Source organism: Dunckerocampus dactyliophorus, chromosome 18 (genome assembly GCF_027744805.1).
Source record: "Dunckerocampus dactyliophorus isolate RoL2022-P2 chromosome 18, RoL_Ddac_1.1, whole genome shotgun sequence".
NCBI classification, from domain to species: Eukaryota; Metazoa; Chordata; class Actinopteri; order Syngnathiformes; family Syngnathidae; genus Dunckerocampus; species Dunckerocampus dactyliophorus.
The window spans coordinates 16110096-16135455 of NC_072836.1; the positions used below are offsets into that span (position 1 = coordinate 16110096).

The 25360-nt window shown below is 41.1% G+C and overlaps 1 protein-coding gene across 5 annotated transcripts in view; it reads right to left on the bottom strand.

Moving 5' to 3' along the window:
- Positions 1–25360, bottom strand: part of LOC129170771 (microtubule-associated serine/threonine-protein kinase 1-like) — a 48874-nt gene that overhangs the window by 17697 nt on the left and 5817 nt on the right. For 3 of the 5 annotated variants that reach the window (XM_054758742.1, XM_054758741.1, XM_054758745.1), the window contains exons 2-9: positions 19274–19305; positions 7615–7709; positions 6584–6659; positions 4654–4726; positions 3558–3718; positions 3309–3384; positions 1916–2125; positions 940–1041 (exon numbers count right to left, since the gene is read on the bottom strand). In XM_054758742.1, coding sequence (XP_054614717.1) covers positions 940–1041; positions 1916–2125; positions 3309–3384; positions 3558–3718; positions 4654–4726; positions 6584–6659; positions 7615–7709; positions 19274–19305 — 825 coding nt within the window. Of the gene's footprint in view, positions 1–939; positions 1042–1915; positions 2126–3308; positions 3385–3557; positions 3719–4653; positions 4727–6583; positions 6660–7614; positions 7710–17421; positions 17563–19273; positions 19306–25360 lie in introns of those variants that run through there. The other 2 variants (XM_054758743.1, XM_054758744.1) reach the window with 2 other exon arrangements.

Below are 25360 nucleotides of genomic sequence, written 5' to 3' on the forward strand. Positions count from 1 at the left end.
TTGGATTGCATCATGGCAAGCATTAAATATAGTATAGGCTTGTGCCAATGACTTCTGGATGTGGTTGGACGTATGTTTGTTTTTAGAAAAGGTGTTATAAAAAAACAAAAAGAAAAGAATAATATGTTCCAAAAAAATGTCACCATCCTAAAACCTGGAGCAGCTCCTTCATAATGTAAGCAGATGTGGCAATTTAAAAGCAACATTTGAACATTTTTAGCCAATCATGCAAATGTAGTTAACCACTGCTAACCACTGTTAAAGAGACAGTTTGGATTTTTTGACATTAAGTTGTACGACATCCCCATCAGCATTGAAGTGACTCCCTGCACTTTTTTTTTTATTTTTACCCATCATCCACAATCAAAGGAGCAGCTAATTAATGCACGTAATGGGGCACACCTATTCCGCCTACAAAGACCGCTATTAAAACACCTCCAAACACCTCCAACAGCGTTTTATGCTTTGATATACATGCTGTAACCATGCAGTAACAGGTGCATTCATGATAACATGTAATACTTACAGTATTTTGCTGTACTTTGGTCATTTTAAGCATTACCGGAACTTACTTCCTGGGCGCATTGATTTCAGATAGCAACATAGAAACAAACTTTTCCAAACTCAGAAAGAAAAACACAGCAGCTCCAATATGTAGCGCTACCTTTTGGTTGTGGCCTGAGGCGTTGTGAGTAGGGCGCTGTGAACGAGTGTGTGGTGAAGCTAGTTGCTAGTCGGCTAGTAGCTAGCTGGTGTCGTGTGGCGAAGTGTCACTATGACAGCAAAGTAGTTCTTTGGTGTAACAATGTTCATTACAATAATAATAATAACAATGTCGCTGTAGCTTGGTTAATATGCAGGTGATATGTAAAGAAGCAAAACATCCGTTAAGAAGGCGAGCACATTACACGTACACGGAAACAGTGCGAGTCATCTTACCAGACACTCCAGCAGCCTGGCAGGTCGGGAGATGATGATGAGAAGCTTCTTCACCAACTCGGTGACAAACGCAACTTCAGAGCTCTCTGAGCGCTCAAAAGCCTGCCGTCAAACAAAGACAAAAAGACAAAAACATCTTCAAAGGCCTCGTCTCCTGCAACGCCACAAAACTGGCCGTTTGGAATTTGCAGGAGAGCAGCAAACATGGGACATTGAAAGGTGGAAGAAAGCTTTACTCTCTGATGACAAAAAATGGAACCTGAAGTGACAAAACCCAGATTTCCAATAAACAAGAACAACTGAGGATAGAACAGATTAGAAACAGTAAAGCTCCCAAGTGTGAGCCGTACAAATGGAATTGAAGCTAAAATGCTAATTTGAGAAATCAAAAGCACAATGGTGTTGCAACCTCGAGCCTTTAAAGCAGTCAGTGGCATTTTGTAGCTGATTAAGATCTTTACAACTATTATTACTAACATACTGTTTTGCTGTTTTTGTTATGCTTCTGCGTAGTCACTATGCCGTCCCCTTCGACGCCGTCTTGATGCTTTTATAGCTCTTTGTTGGGGTTGAGCGTGTCATGTGCGGCGTTTTCCCGAGAGTCGCCTCAATGAGCACTCTCAGATACCACTCCTCAACCAATTAGCTTCTTTCATCACACGCGAACAATGGTAATTAAAGAGAGACAGGGAGAGTCACTGGAGCTGGAACTAATCAATGTCTTACAACAGCCACATTTATTGCAATATTGATCCGAAATCGAAGGAATGAGTCGTATACACAGTTTGAGGCTGGTTGTGGAGATGAGCCTTGCTCAATCGCAGCTGATTAGCATAAATGGAACCATGATTTAATCACTTGTGAATGCCTGTCTGATGCAAAGCCTGCTTGCTTTTCTGCCTCTGATTTAATTAGCTCATAATTGGGTAATTCAAATGCCTCTTACACAGCTGAGTTTGTATTTATTTCCACTTACATCGTGAAGGAGCTTCTCCAGGTTTTCCTGCAGCTCGAAGAAGTAGACAGACGTGATGAGTCCCTCGCATGATTTGGCCAGGCAGTCTCTGGAGAGCTCAGCGATCTGGTGATGGATGAAGCTGAGAACCCCGTCAGCCAGCGGAAGAACATTTTCAGGAGAGTAAGCCTGGATGAACTCTGCAAGCCTCCCCTCCATCTGCGCCGTGGCCTGGTAGAGGAGAAAGAGCTGAGGGTGACCAATAGTGAAGTGTGGCATAATCCTCCTTTTGTAATGTTCTGATGCAGGACATGTTTAATTAGAATAAGTCAGGCACACCTACAACTCGGCAGTGTGAAACAGCAATTACGGTCTAGTTACACAGCATTAAAACCTGCACACAGTGACTTCCTGTTCAGTGCACATGCAGCCCGTCAGCCAGCCAGGGGCCACAAAATAAGACTCGAGAGTGCAAGCCATCGAGCTAAAAGCCTGAGATGTCAACTATAGATAGATGTCCACCGTGACTATTAAGGCGTCGGGGAGTGGGGTTAACCAACGTACATCCGCACAGCCGTACTGGCTGGCACCCACACAAAGTTGGCTTCAAAATAAAAGCAAGACAGTAAAGCAGTCCCTCGCCACTTTGCGCTTTGAATTTCACGACTTCACTCTATCACAATTTTTCAAAAATCTATTAATTAATAGATCATGCTGTTTCGTGGTTAAATATCAGCCTATTTTTACTACAAAAATTTGCATATTTAAGCAAATTCTAGGTTGTTTTTTTTACTGAAAGGAAGCATATTACAAATGTACGGCATTTAGGAGATGCATTCAAAGACACTGTGATGATATGTAGTATCTTACACTGGCCACTAAGTGTCAGTAATGTTACTGTAATGTTCGGTGAGACACACAAGCACCAGACAACAGGCTTTTATCGCATGTTTGAATGATCTCAACACAGGCACTATAATCCCTAAAACAGGCTACTGTAGCATCCGTAACCCACCCCGAGCTAAAACTCAACTCTGAATCCCTGATGTCCTGTCTACCCTCCACTCAGCTCCCCCTACCACCGGAACACATTTACAACAACACACACAAGTCACACTTCTGTCTTAAATTGCTTATTTTCTGTGATTATGTCTACTATATTGGTGTAAAAGTGACTATACGGGTGTTATTTCATGTCTAGAGGGCTCTAATAATGTTAAAAAACATATTTAGAAGGTCATATTTATATAAAAGAAATCCTACTTCGCAGAAATTCACTTATCACGGTCCGGTCTGGATCCAATTAATTGCGATAAACAAGGGATTAGTGTATTAACCTGGATGCTACCACCGCAATTAACAAAATGCACAGATTTTTTTTTTTTTTTAGATTGTTAGCCACTTTGAGTCTCACCTTGGGAAAGCGCTCCTTGTACACATGGTTCATCATGACTATCTCATTATCATAGCATGAGGAGGAGCGTCCAGGGCTGTAAGAAAGAACAGAGCATGGAAGAAGGATTTTCGCTTTTTACTGAAATTTTGCACAGAAACCGGCAACAGACTCAACAATCTCAAATGAACTTTGCTTGAACTTGCCGGGAACCATAAACAAACTGAAAGGAATCTGCTCCTGTCTGATGAGACCAGGGGGCCTGCTGACCTGAGACTGCGTGAGCGCGGACGCATGTGCGGAGAGGAGCGTCCGCCGTCATCATCTGTGATGCTCTCCGTGCTGCCAAAGTGCTTGGATAAAAAGTGGAGCTCATCCATGGTGGGCTGAAAGGGCAGCTGATGCAGACGCTCCTGGGAGGAACTGGACGACTGGAGAATAGCACAACAAGGGAGGAAGAGAAAGGGGACGGGAGACGAAGGGTGGAGGAGGAACAGGAAGCACATGGTAATGGGGAAAGGAAGCGAGGGTAAATGTTGGCAGAAGAGGAAGGGAAACAAGAATTAGGCTGATCAGAAAAAAACAGCAGCAGCGGATGTTTGACGACAAACGAAACAAGCACAGAGATATTTTCAGTCTCCAACACCACCGGCTAACATATGTTAACAATAGTGGTTTAAAAGAACAGATTGAACAAAAAAGCCTCTATTTTTCATAGTTACAAATTAAACTGCATAATAATAAATTGTCGTTTGGCCTGAATAAGATTTTGGGCCACTTACTTACTAGCTAAACTTTGCAAAATCGCTATAATTAGCTGATAACAGACAAACATATAACTAACGCGCGTGTGTGCGTTATGTAGGGTGTGGAAGTTTGAAAAACGTCCCACTCATTTTCAATGGGAAAAATTCAGTGGAATTTTTTTATTTATGGAAAATCTGGGAATTTTTTGAAAATACTGAAATGGCCGCGTAGGATTCCCGAACAAGCTGAACAATTTGATGCTTGAATGGTGTGAATCTCTTGAAAAATGGCAGAGGAGTTAGTGGACAAAAAGCGGCGGAATAAATAAAAAATGCGTTCAAATAAAATGCTAAGCACTTCCTATAACTCTCAATGAGACTCCTGCACCTGTCGACAGGTATTTTGGCCCACATGAGCAAACTGCTACAGCTCTCTCAGGTTGACAGGTGCCTTCTCCAGACTGCATGTTTCAGCTCTTTCCGCAGAGGTTGAATTGGCTTTAAATCAGGGCTCACAGACGGCTTCAGAATAGTCCAATGATTGGCCCTCAGCCATTCCTAAGTGTGTTTGCCTGTGTTTTGGGTCATTGTCCTGATGGTCTGGAATCAAAGTGACTTACTGTTGAGCTGGGAGTGTTTGTGCCATATCCAGAAGAGGGCAAAGACGCTAAAGACCACCGTCGTCCATCCGCTCTGTTGAAAACACAAATGCTAAATCACTAAAAAGGCCCGCATGATGTCTCAGGCACGCAAGCTGACGTGTGTGATCAAAGCTCTAGCAGGGTATATACTGTGGTAAATACCAATAATATACACGTATACATAATACATGACTATATTCATGTGTAAGGACAGGAAATGGATCAAAGCCTGCAAGTTAGTGGTCCAACTGAGTCAGCTGCTGCTCTCACACAGCGCCACGTCTCACTTGGACAACCAATCAAACACCCCCTGCTGATATTCATGAGCGTGTTATGAGCCTCGTCTACCCACAAACAATCATCCAAGTGTGCATTACAATAAATCAAAGCTGTTTTAGTTCTTCCACACGCTGTGCTGGGCATTAGCGTGCATTTTCGGTGGGTGATGAGGCTGGAGAACATCATCAGTGGAAACAAGGACATTAAAATGGTGTGAGGGATTCAAATTAAAAATCTTTGGTTCAGTCAATGCTTCAGTTCAGCCAAAGGTTGTGGGATGGCTTTGTGTGTGTAGACCAGTTCTTTCACACGAAAATTGTAATACATATGAAAAATATACTCTATCCGACAGAAATAAAGACTGTGGGACACTCTCCCAAAACTAAATTGTGTGGAATTGTATTATTGATACATAATAATTGATATATTCTTGATTTAACATACAAAGACTTGAAATTGTACAAACTGTATGAACGTAAACACAGCAAGTGAACACATTTAAATCAGGGGTATGCCAAGTGCGGCACAGGGGCCTTTTTCGGTTCGCAGCTGTTTTTTTATTGGCCCTCTGCACATTCTAAAAATACAGTTAAACAAGAACATTTAAAAATACAATTATGGAAAAATGTGCACTATTTTTTCCGAGACAATATTAGGAGAATAACGTCATAATATTAAGTTACAAAAATTGCATAAAGTTGAAATATTAAAGACCAAAATAAAACAGTCGTAACATTATGAGAAACAAACAAAACAAACAAAAGGATAAAGTTGCCATTTTAGGCAAATCTGGTTTGGTCAAAGTTATAATTTTACGATAATAAAGTCAAAATATCATGACAATAAAGACAGAATCTTACAAGAAAACATGTACGGGAAGAAAGCTGAAATATTTGTAAAAATAAATAAAAAGTGTAATGCAATAGTACGCTTTGTCACCGATAACACAAAGCTGAGATGCAGGCTGTTTTTTCTTTGAATACAAAGAATATCTGCATATCTACATGGATTGGTTTAGAAAATGTAAAAGTGGTCCCCGCATGCTTTGATTTTTCAGTGGAGAAAGTTTGGACACCCCTGCTTTAAATGACACATGTGCAGACAGATTAAATGTTGTGTTAACACATAAACTATATGGTGTGAATGCACTATCAGTAATAGATATGGACAAGGGGTATGGTTAAATAAGCTCTGCTTATACACTGCTCCCTTTTCGGACATGTTGAATTATGCAAATTCTGTTACTGAAGGACATTAGATGTATTGCAAGTAAACCACAAATAATACTAAAGCCACTAGTGACTGCTTAACAGTATGTGTGCACATACGGTACAAAAACTCACCTTTACACCACCACCTGTCACCTCACACCCGCACAGCGGGGAGTCAATAAACACATAGCGGCTGTGAATGTAATGGCTTGGCCCGTTCACACATGAGTCACCCTGTTAGGCTGCCAGACGCTGCAAATACAGCGAGAAGCTGCCTGCTTCCCAGCATGTGTAAGACCTCACAAAACAACACCTCGTGGACCAACTTGTATATCTCCCTCCTTCCCCGCCGCCTCGTTCCTCCCACATTTCATTGCACAAACATAACGCCATGCTTGATACATGCAAAGAGCAGTGACCTTCGGGAGCAGGCAAAGGAGAAGTGAGCCGGGTTGCTGGGGGAGAAGTTTCTCGGGCTGTCCAGTGGACTGCTCCCTGCAGGGACAACAACAACAAGGGTGGAGATGAAATACAAAATAAGGACCTCAAAAAATGGGGGATGTCATACAACTTTATGTCAAAAACCCATCCAAACTATCCCTTTAACATAATCTGTCAATCTTCACTGGTATTCACACAAGCCTGAAGGTGGATAGGTTTTTTTTAGCATGTCCATACAGTTTGGATTTGGTTAGAATACTTTTAAGTATTGGTGTTGGTTCAATGAGCAAGCACGTAGTTTAATTTGCAAAGAAAATGGACATATTTTGGGGTTACTTGGAGAGGTGTGCTCCGATAGTCCGTGAACACAACATGGGCCAATGAATTAATTAAAAACTTCACCGTGGAAGTGGAAAATGATCATTGAAAAAAGCACAGAGAGAGGAGAAACACCCACCAATATTGCAGCACTGTGATCTCAACTGCTCGACTGTCGCGACCATCATTAAGGATAAAAATCCTATGAAAGCGACAATGAAAACTAAGCAGCGTAGTGGTCTCATTATGGAGATGGAAAGGATGCCCGTGCTTAGGCTGGATGACCAGAATCAACAATATAGTTACCAGTTGTCATATTCAGGAGAAGGCTAAAAAAAACTGCTTCAAACCTTGAAAAGAAAAAAGCGGTAGGGAATGACAGTGAAGTGTTTACAACCAGTAAGTGGTGGTTTATTCTCAGGCTCATTTGCATAACCAAACTGCTGGTGGAGATAATAAAGCAGCAAGACAGTTTCCTGTTGTTGTGTTGGCTGAGATTATAAAAGAAGTAAGAGTAAATACATCTTTTTTAATTACTATTTCATTTAATTCTTGTATTGAGTGTTTTTATTACTGTATCATGTCCTTCATGTGTACAGTGTGCATGATTTAAGTGTTCATTTATGCATATGGTTAACACATAGGCATTGAGTGTGCTCATAGCTGAGGTTTGATGCCCTACTGCACTTACCAAGGTGTCCTGGGAGCGGCAGAGGGGAGTGTGGGCGAGGCAGAGTGGGGGAAGTGGTGGTCAGGATCAGACTTTTCCTGTTGCTTGTGCGACAACTACAGAATAAAAACAGAAGAAAGAAGTTCACACACATTAAGATGATTGGCACAAAGCTGCACATGTTGAGAAGAAGCAGATATGTGCTCCAGTGTTGCTCAATACAATGATAAAAAAATTACTTTTCCTTGTGGTAGAACAAGATGGAAGATATATAAGCTTTTGCAGAAAACATTACGTTCACCATAAGGCAGGAATAATTGATAAATATGTTAATCCTCGCGGCACACGGTCGCCTGGTGGTTAGCATGTTGGCCACACAGCCAGGAGATAGGGAAGATCTGGGTTCAAATTTCCGTTCGGGCATCTCTGTGTGTGAGTTTGCATGTTCTCCCGGTGCGTGGGTTTTCTCCCACTTTCCAAAAACATGCATGTTAGGTTAATTGGGGACTCTAAATTGTCCATAGGTATGAATGTGAGTGTGAATGGTTGTTTGTCTATATGTGCCCTGCGATTGGCTGGCGACCAGTCCCGGGTGTACCCCGCCTCTCGCCCCAAGTCAGCTGGGATAGGCTCCAGCATACCCCCGCGACCATAATGAGGATTAAGTGGCATAGAAAATGAATGAATGAATGTTTGCATGCAGGAAATTATATTATTAAGAATGTTGCGGCTTCACTCTAAGTAATGTTACTGTAATGTTCGGACACACAAGCACCAGACTTGATCGCCAGAACAACACGCTTTTATTGCAGGTTTGAATTATCTCACAACAGGCACAATAATCCCTAATAGCGGCAACTGTTGCGGCTGTAACCCATGCCAAGATAAAATTCAACTCTGAAGCCCCGACATCATTCAACATCAACACCGTCATTGCTGTCCACCTCCCACTAGCGCCAGAACACATTTACAGCAACACACATGAGCATGACTCTTATTTCTGCTTTAAATGGCTTATTTTCTCTTATTATGTCTACCCAGAGAAAACCCACACAGGCACGGGGAAAACATGCAAACTCCGTGAGCCGTGTGTCAAAAACATGGGTCTCTTATGGGACCACTAATTACTCGCTGGTGCTCCTGGAATGTCCCCCCTGCAAAAATCGAGGATCTGCTCTATAGATGTTTCCTGTTTATGTCCTATGTTGTCGTTTTATGATTTTAAGTTGTTTATGTTGGCCCTATTTCAGTGAAATATTTCGGGGGCAGGTTTTATTACAGAATTTTATTGCGTGTGCCCTGCACAGAAAACATCACTGTACATTCTTGTGCAATGAAAATAAAGGCATTCTATTCTATTCTAGTCCACTGTATTACTAAGGATTTAGAAAATCATCAACACATCATTACAACAGAACCCACTGCAGGTATTTGACGTGTCTCATGACTGCATTACGCTACTTTGCAATATCTATACTGAAATGTACAGTAAGTGTTCGTACACAGTCTACATCAGAACCACAGTGATTGTCTTAAGAAAGCTCGTGTCACTGAGGGGCATTTATTTGTCTGTTTTTCTTGTTGTTTTGTTGTCGTTTACCCAATCCAGCATGTTCTGATGCATCTGTCTGACAAATTACTTACAAATATGCAATTCAACATTGTCCAAACTGGATCACTGGTATGTGGCATTTAAAGTCAACATACTGTAGTTTATGAGCAGTTTCTGTGAAGTAGACAAGAGAGAAATAAAGTCAAGCAGTTGGGCTGTTTTGGTTAATGGATTCTCACTGCTGCAGTAAATCAATAGAAGCTCGCTGAAAAGACACACAGACACACACACACACACAACTTGGCCTTGAATGGCTCAGCATTCAGTGTACTCATGTAGACACTGACTTGCATGTATTTACATCCGCCAAGTCCACAGTGCAACACAAACGCTGCTGCTAATGATGAGCGTTCCAAAGTGATGCTCAGTGGTCGTTCAAGACCAAGCAAGGACGGGAGGGAGCGAGGCACTCTGTGAAATGAGGCTGGAGAACGCAGGCAGGCACGAAGGATGCGTGATGAGGGAGATAAAGAGAGTATATAGAGGTGGGGGCGGGGAGTTGGCTGCTCATAATCATGACATGGCAGCTGGATGAGGGAAAGTATATCTCTAGGGAAGAAATGGGGGTAGAGAGCAATTTTAATGTAAAACAAGGCAAATAATCAAAGGCAGAGGAAAGCACTCTCGGTGGTGCTCGTCACCCTTGCAGGCGCAAGGTAAACATGACCCAGATTTGTCTCTCTCTCTCACACATGCATATGTTATGAAGTATATTCACGGTGCACAAACATGGCAAACAAAACACATGGGTATTGTGAAAGACAATCAGGGTGGCTCAAAGCCTTCATTCTTTCTTTCTAAGCAGAAATGGATGCCAGCTAGTGCACTCACTCCCTGACGGCTGCACTGGACACCGACTTGACAGCACGGGCTTTTAGCTCATCAACTACCGCTGCTCAACCCATATTTAGTGGGGATCGGTAGACCGGGGTTCGACACTCGGCATATGACATAGATGAGTGTGAGGTTTAAGGCCCCTGATTAGAGCCCTCACGACATGAAATAACATCCCTATAGTCACCAATATAGTACACAGAATAAGAGAAAAAAAGGAATTTAAGGCATAAATAAAACTTGTCCTCGTGTGTGTTGTTGTAAATGTGTTCTGGCACTAGGGGCGCTGAGTAGGGGGTGGATTGGAAGTGACATCGGTTTTACCTTGGCGTGAGCTAAGGCCGTGACAGGGATTATTGTGCCTGTTGTGAGACAATTCAAACCTGCAATAAAAGACTGTTGTTCCAGTAATCAAGTCTGCCGCTTGTGTGTCCACACATTACAGTAACATTACCGACACCTAGTGACCGGTGTAGAACAGTAAATATCATCACAACATCTTTGAATGCATTTTCTGAATGGGTTATAATTTGTATTTCAGCTCATTTAGCCATTTCTATGATTGAAAATGCTTAGTGTAGGCAAAAAACACATAAAATATGCTTAAATATGCATATTTGTTACTAATAATAGGACGTATTCAACCACAAAACAGCATGATTTCTTAATTAGTATGTTTTGGAAAAAATGTGATATATGCCGTGAAACAGGAAGCGTCAAGAGGCATGGGATTACTGCAATAGCCTTCATATGATAGCAGACATATGTATATATGTAATGTAATACACACACCAACACCATGTTCCTATTACATTGCCACTCCCGTGTAGCTTAATAAGGATAATACAAACACCTCAAGGTATGATGAAGTCCAGTTCCACACCGCTGCACACTACAACCACACTTATGTTGATATTACTATATAATATAATTGTTGGATTCATTTGACAAGTTGTTTTCCCGCTGCTTTTTCAGGAAGGCTGTCAAGACTAACTTTGTTTTGTGACTTTGTGCAGAAAATGTCAACCATAGCAGTTGACGCTAGTGACACTCTCTAATGTACCTACATGTTATTGACCCAAAATGGAATGCGATATAATAAACAATGGCAACACACAGGGTCGTGATAATGAAATTAATATCTCTGTGACAGTGTCAGCCTTAACAAAGCATTGGCTTTTTAAAGACAGAAGCTTTTGTTGTACACTAATCCCTTGTTTATCAGGGTTAATTGGTTCCAGGCTTGACCATGATAAGAAGGAAGTAGGAGTCCTTCCTTATAAAAAAAATATTTTTGTAGTTAGAGCATAGAAAACCTGTTTATGACCTCCTGAATACGAGTTTTAACATTATTAGAGCCCTCTGGACATGAAATAACACCCCTATAGTCACATTTACACTCATATTATCCAATATAGTAAATATTATCACAGAAAATACGCCATTTAAGACATAAATAAAACCTGTGCTTGTGTATGTTGTGTGTGGACAGGAAGTGACGTCGGGGGTTCAGAGTTGACTTTCAGCTGGATTACAGCTGCAACAGTAGTCCGTGTTATTACGATGATTATCATTGTTTTAATTATTATCTTATTATTATTGTGGCTGTTGTGAGCTACTTCAAAACTCTAATAAAAGCCTGTCGGTCCGGCGATCAAGTCTGGTGCTTGTATATTTAACCTACCGTCACCTAGTGACCAGTGTAGAATACTACATATCACAATTTAAAATGAGTCTTTTTAATGCCTTATATTTGTATATTAGTTCATTAAGTCATTTTTATGCTGGAAAAAGTGTAAGATGTGCTTAAATATGCATACTTTTTCATATTAACAGGTCTTTTTCAGCATAATTTATTATTAATATATTTTTGATAGTGTGAAGCCAGGAAATTCGAACCGCGATGTGGGGAGGGACAACTGTATCGGATCTTGTGCAGATTCTTCTAACATAAAACACTGTAGTTGCATTCTCAGAGCACCCGTGAGGAACTAGGCATCCCATAAAAACATCACCTTTGACACTAACACAAACCAACAGGAGGTCATCAAACTAAACGCCTCTCTCACTCGGTGCATGCAAACATAACACATGTGGAACACACGACGTAACTGAACCATACAGTTTCCTAAGCGTAAAGTCTATCGTGTGTTTAACGGGATGTTAAAGTGGTATTTAAAGAGTGTCATGCTTTGTGTGCATGCAGCAGAAGTGTGGTGGGAGAGGAAAAAAACGAAAGCCAGAAGCAGAAGTCCGTCCACCCTCGGCACTATCTGAACTTCTCTAAGCTCAGAGCGGTGTTAAATGTCAGAATCATCACTGACGAGATGACCAGGAGAAAAGTCAAACAGACACAATGACCTTTACTCTGACTTCTACCCCTCTCTTCAACTTCTCTTTTTTTTCCAACTGTGGTAAAACACTGAAATCTTCAGCTCGGTCGGGGGACTTACACAGCAGCTGACAGTAACAATATCTATCAAACACGGGTACTTTTAGTGCTGTCGGGAAGCCTGTATCCTCAAACGTGTTCCCCTATGAGACAAGCCCACAGAGGGAGAGAAAGTGCATGAGCGAGAGGATCAAACGGAATAAGGGCTCCATTACTCCGAGAGAAGAAAGATGAGAAGAGGGCCCCCGAAACTGGGGAGCCGGCGGGGGATGATGCACCTTGTTTGCAATGAATTCTGGGATCCTCTTGGGGCGCAAGGCAGCACTTAGGAAAAGAGACTCTCCAGTCGGATTCAGGTAGTCGCCTCACAATGATTTTTGGTTTGCTCCTAATTGGCTGAGTGAAGTCAAATGGCTTATTTAGTTACAAAATGGATGGAATGTTGAGAAGACACTCACGAAAATAGTAACGCTGCTGCATCGGCTCGCTCCTCCACCTCCAAACCCTCCCGCTACCTTGATGTTGACGTTCTCTTCCGATTTTGGTTCGCGATTTGCAATAAAAGTAACTGTAAATAACTGGATTTATTAGATTAGATTCCGTTACAGAACCCTCCCCTTCTCTCTTCAATTGCCATTGTTCACTCACAACACAACCAGCCCTAAATATGACTCACGCACTTATTAGTATAGCGTATAAAAATATATAGGTACACGCTAATGAATGACTAATGATGTAAGATGATCCATGAATGGAAGGAGCCTGTAGCCTTTAGCCTGGTCGTAGCTCGCCCCTTGATTTTGAGTAGCAAAGGGTCAAAAATAACTTTTGCTTCATCTGTTAGTGTTTTTATAGCTATTCAATTCAGACATTATGCCTCTATGTAATGACAAATTTCCACAAAATAGCATGAAGACAATGACCACACTGCTTGAGTGGAGAGCTTCCTAGTAAGATGAAGTAAAATTTTATCAAAAGTATCCAAAGTGCAGCTGCTACCGCTAGTAATTTCCTGCCTGGTTTTGGGCAGCGATTTCAGTTTTTTCCTCCTGCAACCCGTTTAGCTGGCAGTGATTTTTTGTTGTTTAATTTGTTGTCTTTAGTTTTTGGACTCTAGTATTTTTGTGTTCTTTTAGAACACCTTTTTTTACTAGACTCTTTTGTTATTTGGGCCGTGTGTGTGTGTTTTCCACTCTGCATGGGTTCAAATCACTTTTTTAGTAGCATAAAGTTCAAAGATTAAAGAAAGATGTTATTTTAAGTTATAATATTATGCCACAAAAACAAAACAACCAACAAAGTTAATATTTTGTAGAAAATTAGTTTGCGAAAAAAGTTAGAATGTTCTCAGAATAAAGTCAAAATATGATCGGAAATAGAGTCAGAATTACGAGAAGAAAATGTACAAGAAGTGTAGTAGTGGAGGCTAACTAGCTGCTAGCAAGCGAGCACGCTATGCTTAAAGCTGTGGCCGTCTCTTGTGTCCCTGCTGTGATCTTGTATTAGCGCATTAGCAATGTGGTGTAAACAAACAATAATAGGAGTGTAAAGGTGACTATAGGGGTGTTATTTCATGTCTGTGGGGTTCTAATAAAAGTAAAAAATTTATTCAGAAAGTCATAAACAGGTTTTCTATGCTCTAACTGCAAAATATTCCAATTATTAAAATTGAAGCCTATTTTGCGGAAATTCACTTATCACGGTCAAGTCTAAAAACAAATAACCGATAAATGTGGGATGACTGTATTTTTTTAAATTATTACCAACTTATGGTGAATGAGATGTGTTTTCTGAAAAAAATTGCCTGTTTTCAGAGAAAATAATAACTTCTTGACAAAAAAAATCTGCAAATATGCTGACTCATGAATGCGTGGTGCTCTGCTGTAAACTAAACCATTATTCATTCATTTTCTGTGCCGCTTAATCCACATTCAGGTCGCGGGGGTATGCTGGAGCCTATCCCAGCTGACTTCGAGCGAGAGGCGGGTTACACCCTGCACTGGTAGCCAGCCAATCACGGAGCACATGTAGACATAGCTCACATTCGTACCTATGGACAATTTAGAGTAGCCAATTAACCTAACATGCATGCAACCATTATTATTCCATTAATATCACATCTGAAGACATTTTATCACTGGACTTTTCCCTCACTTGGCTTTGACGTGCCACAATGTGAGTGAACTTGAGAAAGGAATCAAAAGGTTCAAGTAATAAAGGATGAGAGAGCAATGGAGACGGCAAAAGCTCGTACGCGCGCCTTGTATGCTCGTGTAACCTCTGTGTGTGGAGCCCTAATGGGAGAGCAGACACAGATAACACCCCAGGCCCTTCCACCTCTTGCATAACCTCCCACTTTCACCAGCCTCCGTGCTTTCACCGTCGTGTATCTTGTTCTCATCTGGGATTTTGCATGCATATCTTGATGCCTGATATCACCGCTTCTCTCGATATCTTCTTATTATCCAGAATATTAGCTTTGTGCATACATTAAGGCGAATATTTAAAAGAATACAGTATCTCTTAGGGTTGATCAGTAGAGTTAAAACTGTGGGTTGTGTGTGCTACTTCCATTGGTGTGGTGGTGTGAGTGGGCTCAGGTGTGCCGTCGCTGAGAGTCTGTTCTGTAATAGAAGCTGGTTTAATCCCTGATCAGTAGGGGGGAATCAAGTCATTGAGAAACACTCAGCATGACATTCAATAGTGCCACTACCAGAGGATTAAAAAAAACAGTGCTTTAAATGAATCTTTTTTGCTTTTAAATGTCATCTGTATTTCAACCTATTGATTAAACGCACTGGAAATAGCTCTTAGATTATTGATTACATGATGGATTGTGTATTGACGTGTGCACAAAGTTTAAAAGACTATGCTGTTGCAACCCTGGCTTAATAGAACTGAATAAATCACTTGGGTGCACTCGTTAAGTATTTACACAATCAATGCCAATCTCAAATGTCACTGATAAAACAACACAATTGTATAAATATACACATCAGTGCTATGATTAGAGATGTTTTATGATATCAAGCGCTGTGCATTCAAATCATACTTAGCTTTATTTTCATTCCCAGAAAGAAAGAAAGTAATTGAGATCTATCAGTCGGGAAAAAGTTATAAAGCCATTTCTAAAGCTTTGGGACTCCAGCGAACCACAGTGATTATCCACGAATGGTGAAAAAATGGAACAGTGGTGAACCTTCCCAGGCGTGGCCGGCCAGCCAAAATTACCCCGAGAGCGCAGCGACGACTCATCCAAGAGGTCACAAAAGACCCCACAACAACATCCAAAACACTGCAGGCCTCATTTGCCTCAGTTAAGGTCAGTGTTCATGACTCCACCATAAGAAAGACACTGGGCAAAAACGGCCTGCATGGCAGAGTTCCAAGACGAAAACCACTGCTGAACAAAAAGAACATTAAGGCTCGCCTCAGTTTTGCCAGAAAACATCTTGATGATCCCCAAGACCTTTGGGAAAATACAGTACTCTGTGGTAAAAATTGAACAGTAACAGTAAAACATGGTGGTGGTAGTGTGATGGTCTGGGGCTGTTTTGCTGCTTCAGGACCTGGAAGACTTGCTGTGATAAATAGAACCATGAATTCTGCGGTCTACCAAAAAATCCTGTAGGAGAATGTCCGACCGTCGGTTTGTGACCTCAAACTGAAACCAACTTGGGTTCTGCAGCAGGACAATGATCCAAACCAGCAAGTCCACCTCTGAATGGCTGAAGAAAAACAAAATGAAGACGTTGGAGTGGCCTAGTCTAAGTCCTGACCTGAATCCTATTGAGATGTTGAAGCATGACCCTAAAAAGGCGCTTCATGCTGGAAAACCCTCCAATGTGGCTGAATTTTAACAATTCTGCAAAGATTCCTCCACAGCGCTGTAAGAGACTCATTGCAAGTTGTCGCAAATGCTTAATTGCAGTTGCTGCTGCTAAGGGTGGCCCACCCGTTTTTAGGTTTAGGGGGGCAATCACTTTTCCACACAGGGCCATGTAGGTTTGGATTTTTTGCTCCGTTAATAATAAAAAGTTTCATTTAAAAACTGCATTTTGAGTTCAGTTGTGTTGTCATTGACTAATATTATATGTCTTTGATGATCAGAAACAGTTTAGGCAAACACTTTTTCACACCACTGTCACCATCCACATTAAAACAGTGACATGAGAAAAAAAATAAATGTTAACTTGTAAATATCAATATATCGTGGTGTCATTGTTCAATCATTTGGAAAAAACAATGTACTTGTTTTGCAACTGTGACGTTGTGATGCTGAGTTTCGCATGCTAGCATTTCCTGCAAAAATGAAATAAAATCAAATTAAAACATTTGGTGTTTGTTTTGATTGTACATGTTTTCCAGTTAACTGGATGTTTTTCTCAAAGCACCGTCATAAAATAAGTGTGATCAGTTATTTCAATACTGATGCAAATCACAGTAATAATAATAATAAAAATAAGAATAACAGATTCGATTTTAGAGTGCTTTGCAAGGCACCCAAAGCCCTTCACAAAGAGGTGAACCCATTATTCATTCACTCTTCAGTCACATACTGGTAGTGGTAATCTACATCTGTATCCACAGCTGCCCTAGGGTAGTCTGACGGAAACGTTGCTTGCAAAGTTGCGCCTACAGCCTCTCCGACCACCGCCAAACATTCATTCACATTCATGTATCTTGCCCAGGGACGATTTCTGGACGACCTGCTCTACCTCCTGCGTCACCGCCGCCCACTGCAGTACACACAATCTCTGCATCTTGACCAAGAAAGAATGCTTATAGTAAAAAACATAACTGGTATAAAAGTGCGAACAAAAGCCTCCTATAAATCAAATGATCTCAGCTGTTCAGCCATAATGAATCAACTACACCTTCAGGGACGTCCCCCATAGTCCAAAACCATGTTAAGTGGCCACCAAATCATCTTTTAACCTCACTTAGAAAGGGTGCTACTCTTGTAGACGCAGGTTAGGATACAACCTACCTAAGTGGAGCACCATCAGATTCCTGTCTTTGCCTCTTATTCCTTTTCGTGCATCGGAACATGTTGGTGTTGTGATGATGTAGCTATCAAAAAGTAGCAGGTCTCTCTGCAAATGTCCTCTCAGTGTACCACATGCCTCCCACCACCTTTAAAAATGCGGCGGTGTGTGTGTGGAGGGGGGTTGTGGGTGATTTTTCAAAGGTATGGTTATGATGCACCTCCTCCCCTCTGCTCTCAGTGTGCACTTCAAGATGAGTTAAAAGCTTTTACTGCAGGCAATGGAAACTATGAATGTATGAAGATGAGAGTAAATGAAGACGCACGGTCACGTGGACCGTTACGGACAGATTGTGTATAAGAAAAAAAGCTGGTAACAATGTGGGCTACATATTCCCTGAATGGCCCTGCTGGTTTTACCCATGAATGGAGGCAGCAGGCAGATTGAATGTGAAGCCGGTGAAGTCATCTATAATGGATGGTGGCTGATCACGTCCTACAGGGGGAGATGGGATGTGATGCTAAGAAAGGCCAGTCGGAATCCAAATGAATGCTGTCTCAGGTGTGGTGATGGAAAAAATGTCAATAGCGGTGGAAACAGAAAGACAAGCATTAGATGGATGGCAGAAGGTTCAATATATGTTGGTTGCCCATCATGACGCAGAGGAATAGACAGTGGCGGACGAGTGAAGACCATGTGGGGATGTGTGTGACCCAAAGAGGTTTCATTCCATGATATTTTGGACTAAAAACCTGAAAAATTTATACCGAAAGGAAATGTAATGCTGGCTGAGTGCTACTGATAGGGGTGTCACGATTCGATACTGATATTGGTCCAATATCAGCAAAAAAACTATTATCAGACTACATTGGCCTGCATCTAAAATCTCCGATATAGGCAGTCCAATGCAAGCAGTTCATTCCAGACTTCGCTCCAGCACTTCTATCCAACAGTGCTCGGATCAAGCATGCAGAGCCCACATGATTGCAACAACAGCGTGTGCTAACAATGGAGCAGGAACAATGCTGGCCGCACGGCCAAAGTCCAAAGAAGAAGTCCTCACAAATCGCTCGGCTTTACTTTCTCTGACGCCGTATTAATGCGCGCTATCGGCTGTCCGTTGCGTGTGTGATGAAGAAGGCTGCGACCCTCGCATCTTCATCCGCTGTGGAACGGATACGCAAACAAGATGGTTGCGATGTTAGCGGCGGATGCATCTTGTATTTAATTATATCGGTTAAGGTTTGTAGCTTTTTATACAAGACTGCTGAATTTTATTATACCGTCATATCGTGATACATCCCCAAAACTATCGTGATACATGCTAAGGTCCATATCGCCAAACCCTACTAAACAGGAAAATAAATAGCAGGTCAACAAGTGTTTTGATTGCTCACTCTCAGGAAAACATTGCCTTCTAGCGTTTTGGTGAAGAATTTGAAGCCCTCAGTTTCATCTCATGAAACATCAAAGGCTGCAGGAAGTATTTACTATCATTTTGTTTTTTGTACAGAAAAAACAGATAGAAAGTTGGTAAGCCGTGAAGGAAGAACGGGTGAAAACTAGAAATGACATGTATGTATGTGGAACATTTTAGGCACGATGACAAGCAACTGGAAAAGGAGGACTTGCTTTCAGGACCACGGACAGCATCGCACTGGGACAAAGGCCCAAGTATCCTCGGCCTCCTTGGACACTTGGACAACAATCCATCACAGACACCACGACACCAGTGCTTCCTACGAGACAATCGGCAGCTTCTCTTTTTTTGTCACAACACTCTTTACAGGCAAGAGCAAAGATGAAGAGAGGAAGGACTGCGTGAAGGAAGAGAGGGAGGGAGATAACACTCACCTGCTGCTCTTGCGAGGCAGTGGCAAATCCTTCTGGAAGAAACACAAACACAGTAAAAGAGATCAGGTACGCGATACAGAAAATCCAGGATATTTACAACATGTGTGGCACAAACAGGACGCGCCAATCACAAAAGTAAATGAAGAGATGAGATTCTTGTTAATACAGGCCAGTGTAAAAATACAGTTATACAAGTTTTTATAAAAAATGAAGGCTGTGCGACGACAATACTGATGCAAATTGCAAAATGCTAGTATTTTAAACTAGTAAATCACATTCATTTAACATACTGTATAATACTACAATATTTACTCATTTGTGGTCATTTTAGTAAAATAAATCGATATACTGCTGAATATAAACATATTTTTTTCCACTTGCGGGATTATAATCTAGAAAATTGATATTGGTCACCTTTATGCAAACTCAAATGTAAATTATTTTTTATAATATGATGTTTTTCCCTTAAAAAAGTTTTTAAAAAGACAGCTATAATAACCTGTTATAGATAATTCAGTATATTGTGTTGTATATTTCTTAGGTGTACATCGATTTATTTAGTTATTTCAACATTTTTATCACGTTTCTTTAAATGATTGCATTAAATAATGGAAAAATTGGAATTGTAAGAAAACAAACTGATGTCTGAATGGCTTTTCTCACAGTTGTGAGGTCAATGTATCCAAATATTATCAATATTTTCCTTCTTCCACAGTCCTGGCTCATATTGAGACTGAGCACCAAAAAAAAATACACTTTGCAATATCAGTTACATGCATGTTTATTTGCATCCATCATGATTGATTTCCACCTTGTTTTCTTTCACTTCTTTCGCCCAAGTTCTCCATCCTCAGCCCCCACCGCGTCCATATGGACAGGCATCACCATAAGTAAGCAGTAAGAGCAGTGTCGCATCAGTGCCAATAAAGCCCGTCTCTTTACCAAGAAGGGGGCAGGGAAGGTGCAAACAAGTACACAAGGGTGGAGTCCAGAGTTAAATGCACCTGTGGTCTAACCCTTTGGCTTTGACTGTCTTGGCGTGTGGGTCTCCTACTTCTACTCAAATGGCCCAAATGAGAGGCTTTGCACAACATATTTGTGTTGGGCGCAATTAATATATTGACCGTTTAACGCCTTCCCCTGTGGCACTGAGGTTAACATAGTTAAGGCGCTGTTAGCTGTGTATCGACCGCCTGGTAGCCACGGTCAATGTAATTATTAGCTTAATGATTGAGTGTGTGTGTGTGTGTGTGTGTGTGTGTGTGTGTGTGTGAGTAAGAGTGACCAACAATTACCTCCAGACGCAAAAGCTAAGAGTCATCAAAATACTAAACGTTTCATCCACTGGATCATAGCAAGTCTCTGAATGCACTGCTCTTCCATTGCGCATGCCCGTCCCTGAGGGTTTACTGAAACAAATCCTTCTTCACAAGGACGGGCGAATATTCAACCCCTCTGATCCATCTTCACTGTGTCCTTCATTGATCAGGTTAATTGACCCTGAGCCGACAGAGCCCAAGAGATGACAACTTCCAAGGGCGAGAGGCATCGCTGCAGGCTTCCAGCTAATCCTGCATACAAGCCAATGCTGATTGACAGCCTAACCATAATTCATTTGATCAGTTTTTTTCCAATTGCTAAGACACACACATTACCGAACGTGACACACAGAGAGCAAAACAAGCTTCCAAAAGTCTAAAACACATTTTCTGCTTTATGCACATTTTGCAATTTAAAACGGCACTTTTTAAATGCACTGAACACAAGTTCTCTGCACAAGACACAGCAACCTAACGCAGGGGTGTCCAAACTTTTTCCACCGAGGGCCACATACTGAAAAATGAAAGGATATTGGTTCTCGGCCTCCTTGACTACTGTAGGAGCCATTTATGCTGCTTTTGGCTTCAGTTCACCTGGTTTGTTTTGGGGTAATTGCGGAGCACTATAATTGGTCCAGACCACAGGTGGCGGTATGCAGGTGTTGCATATAATATACAGTAGGTGCGGAAGTGCATGGAATTAAGGTGATGGGAGGTCACACAGTTTTTACAGCTCACACGCACACTCACGCACACCATCACTCCACTTTCACACCCTCTATTTATTCAACCTAACATAACATTTTCCATCTTGGACATACAGTTTCTATTTTTTCATTCGTATACAATAAATACAATATTAATTCCAACATGATCATCACCCAGAAGCGACTAAAACGAGACGTAACTGTCGCTACAACTAAAAATCGTCATCGGCCCTGGAAAAAACATTCCTGTCGATCTCTAGTTGTAGCAATTGGAAAAAACTGTAAATACAGTATAACAAAAACCAGACTTGAAGTCAAACCCACTTTAATACCCTAACATTATATCTCATTTAAACGAGACACAAGCAGATTTCCGCATGATGTACTTTTTCATCTGGTCAGACTACAAGGAATAAATTGAATATTTAAATGGCAATAGAGAACAACATAACAAAAATTAAGTGCAGTAGAATACTAGTCACGAAACCTACATGATACATAACCTGTAGAGACATTACACACAGCCCCTCCATTAATGTGGGTCTTGGCACTGTGTATCCTAACACCTTGTTCGATTTTTAATGTAGAATGTGCACAAATTAAATCCAAGTGTTCATCAACAGATAATACTTATCTTTCTCCATATGTGTAAACCAGCCCTGTGAACATCTGCCACTCTGAGGGACCCTTTACACTTCAGGCATGTCTAGGCAATAACAAGTTGGCACATTAAACAAAGTGCAGCTGTCTATTGGCTGTGGCTTTCCACTTCAAGAAATTGAGGGAAAATTTGGGTCAGCCCGCACTTATTGAATGCTGTGCTTGCCTCTGTAGGACCTCTGTTGGAGTCTTCTTGGCAGGAGAAACAAGCAGCAACCGCCAGATGAGGCTCAGCTATGTTTGCTCCGCTGCGCACTCACGATTTGGCGTAATGATTTTACCGCCACATTGTACTGTACGAGCGTGTCATGGAGATCATAACAGGTAAATATCATTACCTGATCTTTTCTGTGTAGTGTGTTTTCCCTTGGGTTCTTTGTGATGCACTGTTGTGACACAACGATCCCATCCGCTATTGAGAGCGATGGAAACAGAAATGGCTTCAAGGGCATTTCCAATAGATCCTTACACCACCTGCGTCTTACAAAACCACTCATAAGAACACTATAAATACGCCCTTTCTCACATCACGACGGCTTTCGCTAGTCTGACGATGCTCACAATGAGCAAGTACAGTTTCAGCAAAAACAGTTTCACAGTGAAGTCAAATCAGCGCTATAATCAAATCTTCACAACAACACGGCCTTAATTAGCCCAGTGAAAATTCAATGACATTAATTCTCCATCCCTTCCACATTGTATTACCACGGAATACAATGTCAGCTCGCAATCCCCTCGTCGTCCTTAATTCTATATTTAAAATGATCCACTTTAATATGCAAAGAGGTCAGAAAGAGACCACTCATTTCTTAATTCCAATCAAGTCTTTGTCTTTAGTCACAAAGCTCTTTTAAAAGTCTCTCTGAGTCAGCATTGGTCTGGTTCAGCATTTCCACAAAGTGGATCAATAACACGATTCTCTATATTTAAAAGGGGCCCTATCCTGCTCATTTCAGGAGCTATTTAAAAAAAACACTTCATAAATGTCAAGTTGTGTAGAGGGTAAATCTGCATTCTTCTCCTCTTTTTTCTCAAACAGTAAAGATGAACTGGTTAGAATTGGATGAAGACTGGAGAATCCAGCATCATCAACCTGCGCTTTGTTAACATTAGTGACCGTGAGGTAGGTCTTTAGCTCCCTGAAACCAAAAAACGTGACCATCATGTCTTCTTTCAATTAGGGCTGTCAAATGATTAACATTTGTAATCAGATTAATCACAGTTTACAAATGAATTAATCACGATTAATCACCACTTGCAACTATGTGTGAAATTTGCCCGTTTTCACTGTATTTTATTAGCATAAAGATAAATTACAGGACAAGATTATACTAGGTACTATACTAGGTCGTAAGAATAAAAATGTTTTAAAAAAGACTGCGCGTACGGTTGTGGGGACGCTTCACTTGCTCTGTCCACCATCATAACAGAGAGGTGAAGCTTGCCATGATGCGCGTGCATTAATTCCGATAAAAATTTCAAAGTAATGAATAAAATAAATTAGTTACCACAGTTAACGCTTCTTTTTCGACAGCCCTATTTCTATTGTGTATTTTTTCCCCTTCTACCGGTTCTCCTTTCTGTTTCCCTTAGTTACCCCTGTTACCAGTGCGGGACGGAACAGCAAGTCGCACCAACTGCCAGTCTATGATCAGCTGCCTACTTACGCTGTCAGAGAGCGGCGGGGATTGTTTTCGTCTGTCGTGATCGCCTGTTTACTGCCGGCTTCCTACCCACCTGTCTCCACCAGCTGTATGTATTTTGCCTTCTAGCTACCAGTTTTTTTCTCTGTGCCCATTTGTCACCTTGTTCCAGTGGCACCTGTGTCTGATTTTTGTTCTTAGTCTACGGGCTTGGCTCTGGACTTTGCTCCCTCTTTTCGTATGTGCCCAAACCTTTGTTAAAGAGTTTTCTTACAACCCAACCTCACCTCTTCTCTGCATCCCGAGGTGGAGACTTGCACTCATCCTTACAAAATCTTTCCATTGCTGCTTCACTTCAGTTTTTAAATACAATTCTTACATCCGAAAAAAACACTGGACAGCAGGCAAGCTGTCATACGTGGGCTTCCTAAAGTTGTGATGTTGGAAAATCACAACATCTTGTGGAAAAAAAGTTCTTGAATGAAAGCAGGGATAACTTCAAAACACACAAACCTCGTGATATAGCGCCGTTACATCATATAGAACATGGGTCCTCACAATTTTCACCATGTGAGCTACTTTTTTTATATTTTACTGTCTCGATAAACATAAGTATTTATGTACATTGTATCTATCTCTTACTATAAACTAACCAGTAAACTTTTAAACTACTATAAATAAATACTAATGATTAATAGGTCACATTCACAGTTTCAAAGTTTAAGGGTAATCAAAGTAGCTGATATCATTCACAAATAATTCACAATTCAATTCAGTTCAATATGGCAATAAAGATAATTCCACATAATTCCTCAATAGTTGTGAGTACCGGTAATGTGTCCGTCAAAATAGCTACAGTGCGTAGCGTTCATTAGACACGCAGTTCATGTATAACGTCCAGCTAGCATTTGCTATCAAACATTACCGATATGTAAGAAATGAAAATGATGGTGACAACGTGGCCGAAGACGTCAAGGCAACATATTAAAAAGGTTTCGGCACATTTTCCAATTCATCATGAAATAATAGTTTTAGAAACTTTTTCTTTTTTTTTTACATTTTTGCTATACGTAGATATAAATAGGCATCCTACCGCCGAGTTGGTTTATCCCTAATCGGAATAATAAAGATGAAAGTTGTATCTCTGTGTGTAGTTTGAGACGTGACGTTCACCATTGCCGCGGGGGAGCAAGAGCGAATCAGGAGGCGCAGCTTAATGTCAGCTGACACAAAGTGACGTTCATGCGAGCGACCCAAACTACCTTCGCGATCGACCGGTAGCTCGCGATCGATGCAACGGGCAACGGGCCCTGATATCGAACCTGCTGACTAAAAACCAAAATTTAAAGTTGAGGCGCATTCGGAACGTGCTTATTTTTTGCAGTGTTCAATCACCGCCGCATCATAAAAAACATGCAAAAAGAAAAAGAAGACAACTGTACAATGTTAAGTTCATAATACAAATAAAACCTTGCACTCACAACGCATTCATGTCGGTGATAACAGTCGTGATGATTGGACACCACATGATTTTTAGATATTAATGCATAATCAACTTAACATTTTACGCACATGCAGTCATTTGGCCCCGTAACTATAGCAGAGCTTCTTGCTTTGCAGAAGGCGTTCAAGGCTCTTCCCACGCTAATTAACGCGTGTGATGATGGAGGACACAAAAGGTACAGATTGCTATTGGATTTCCAATGTTGCTGTACTTCGTCAATATTAGCTGTGTAGCAGAAACTGTGTGCATATTTC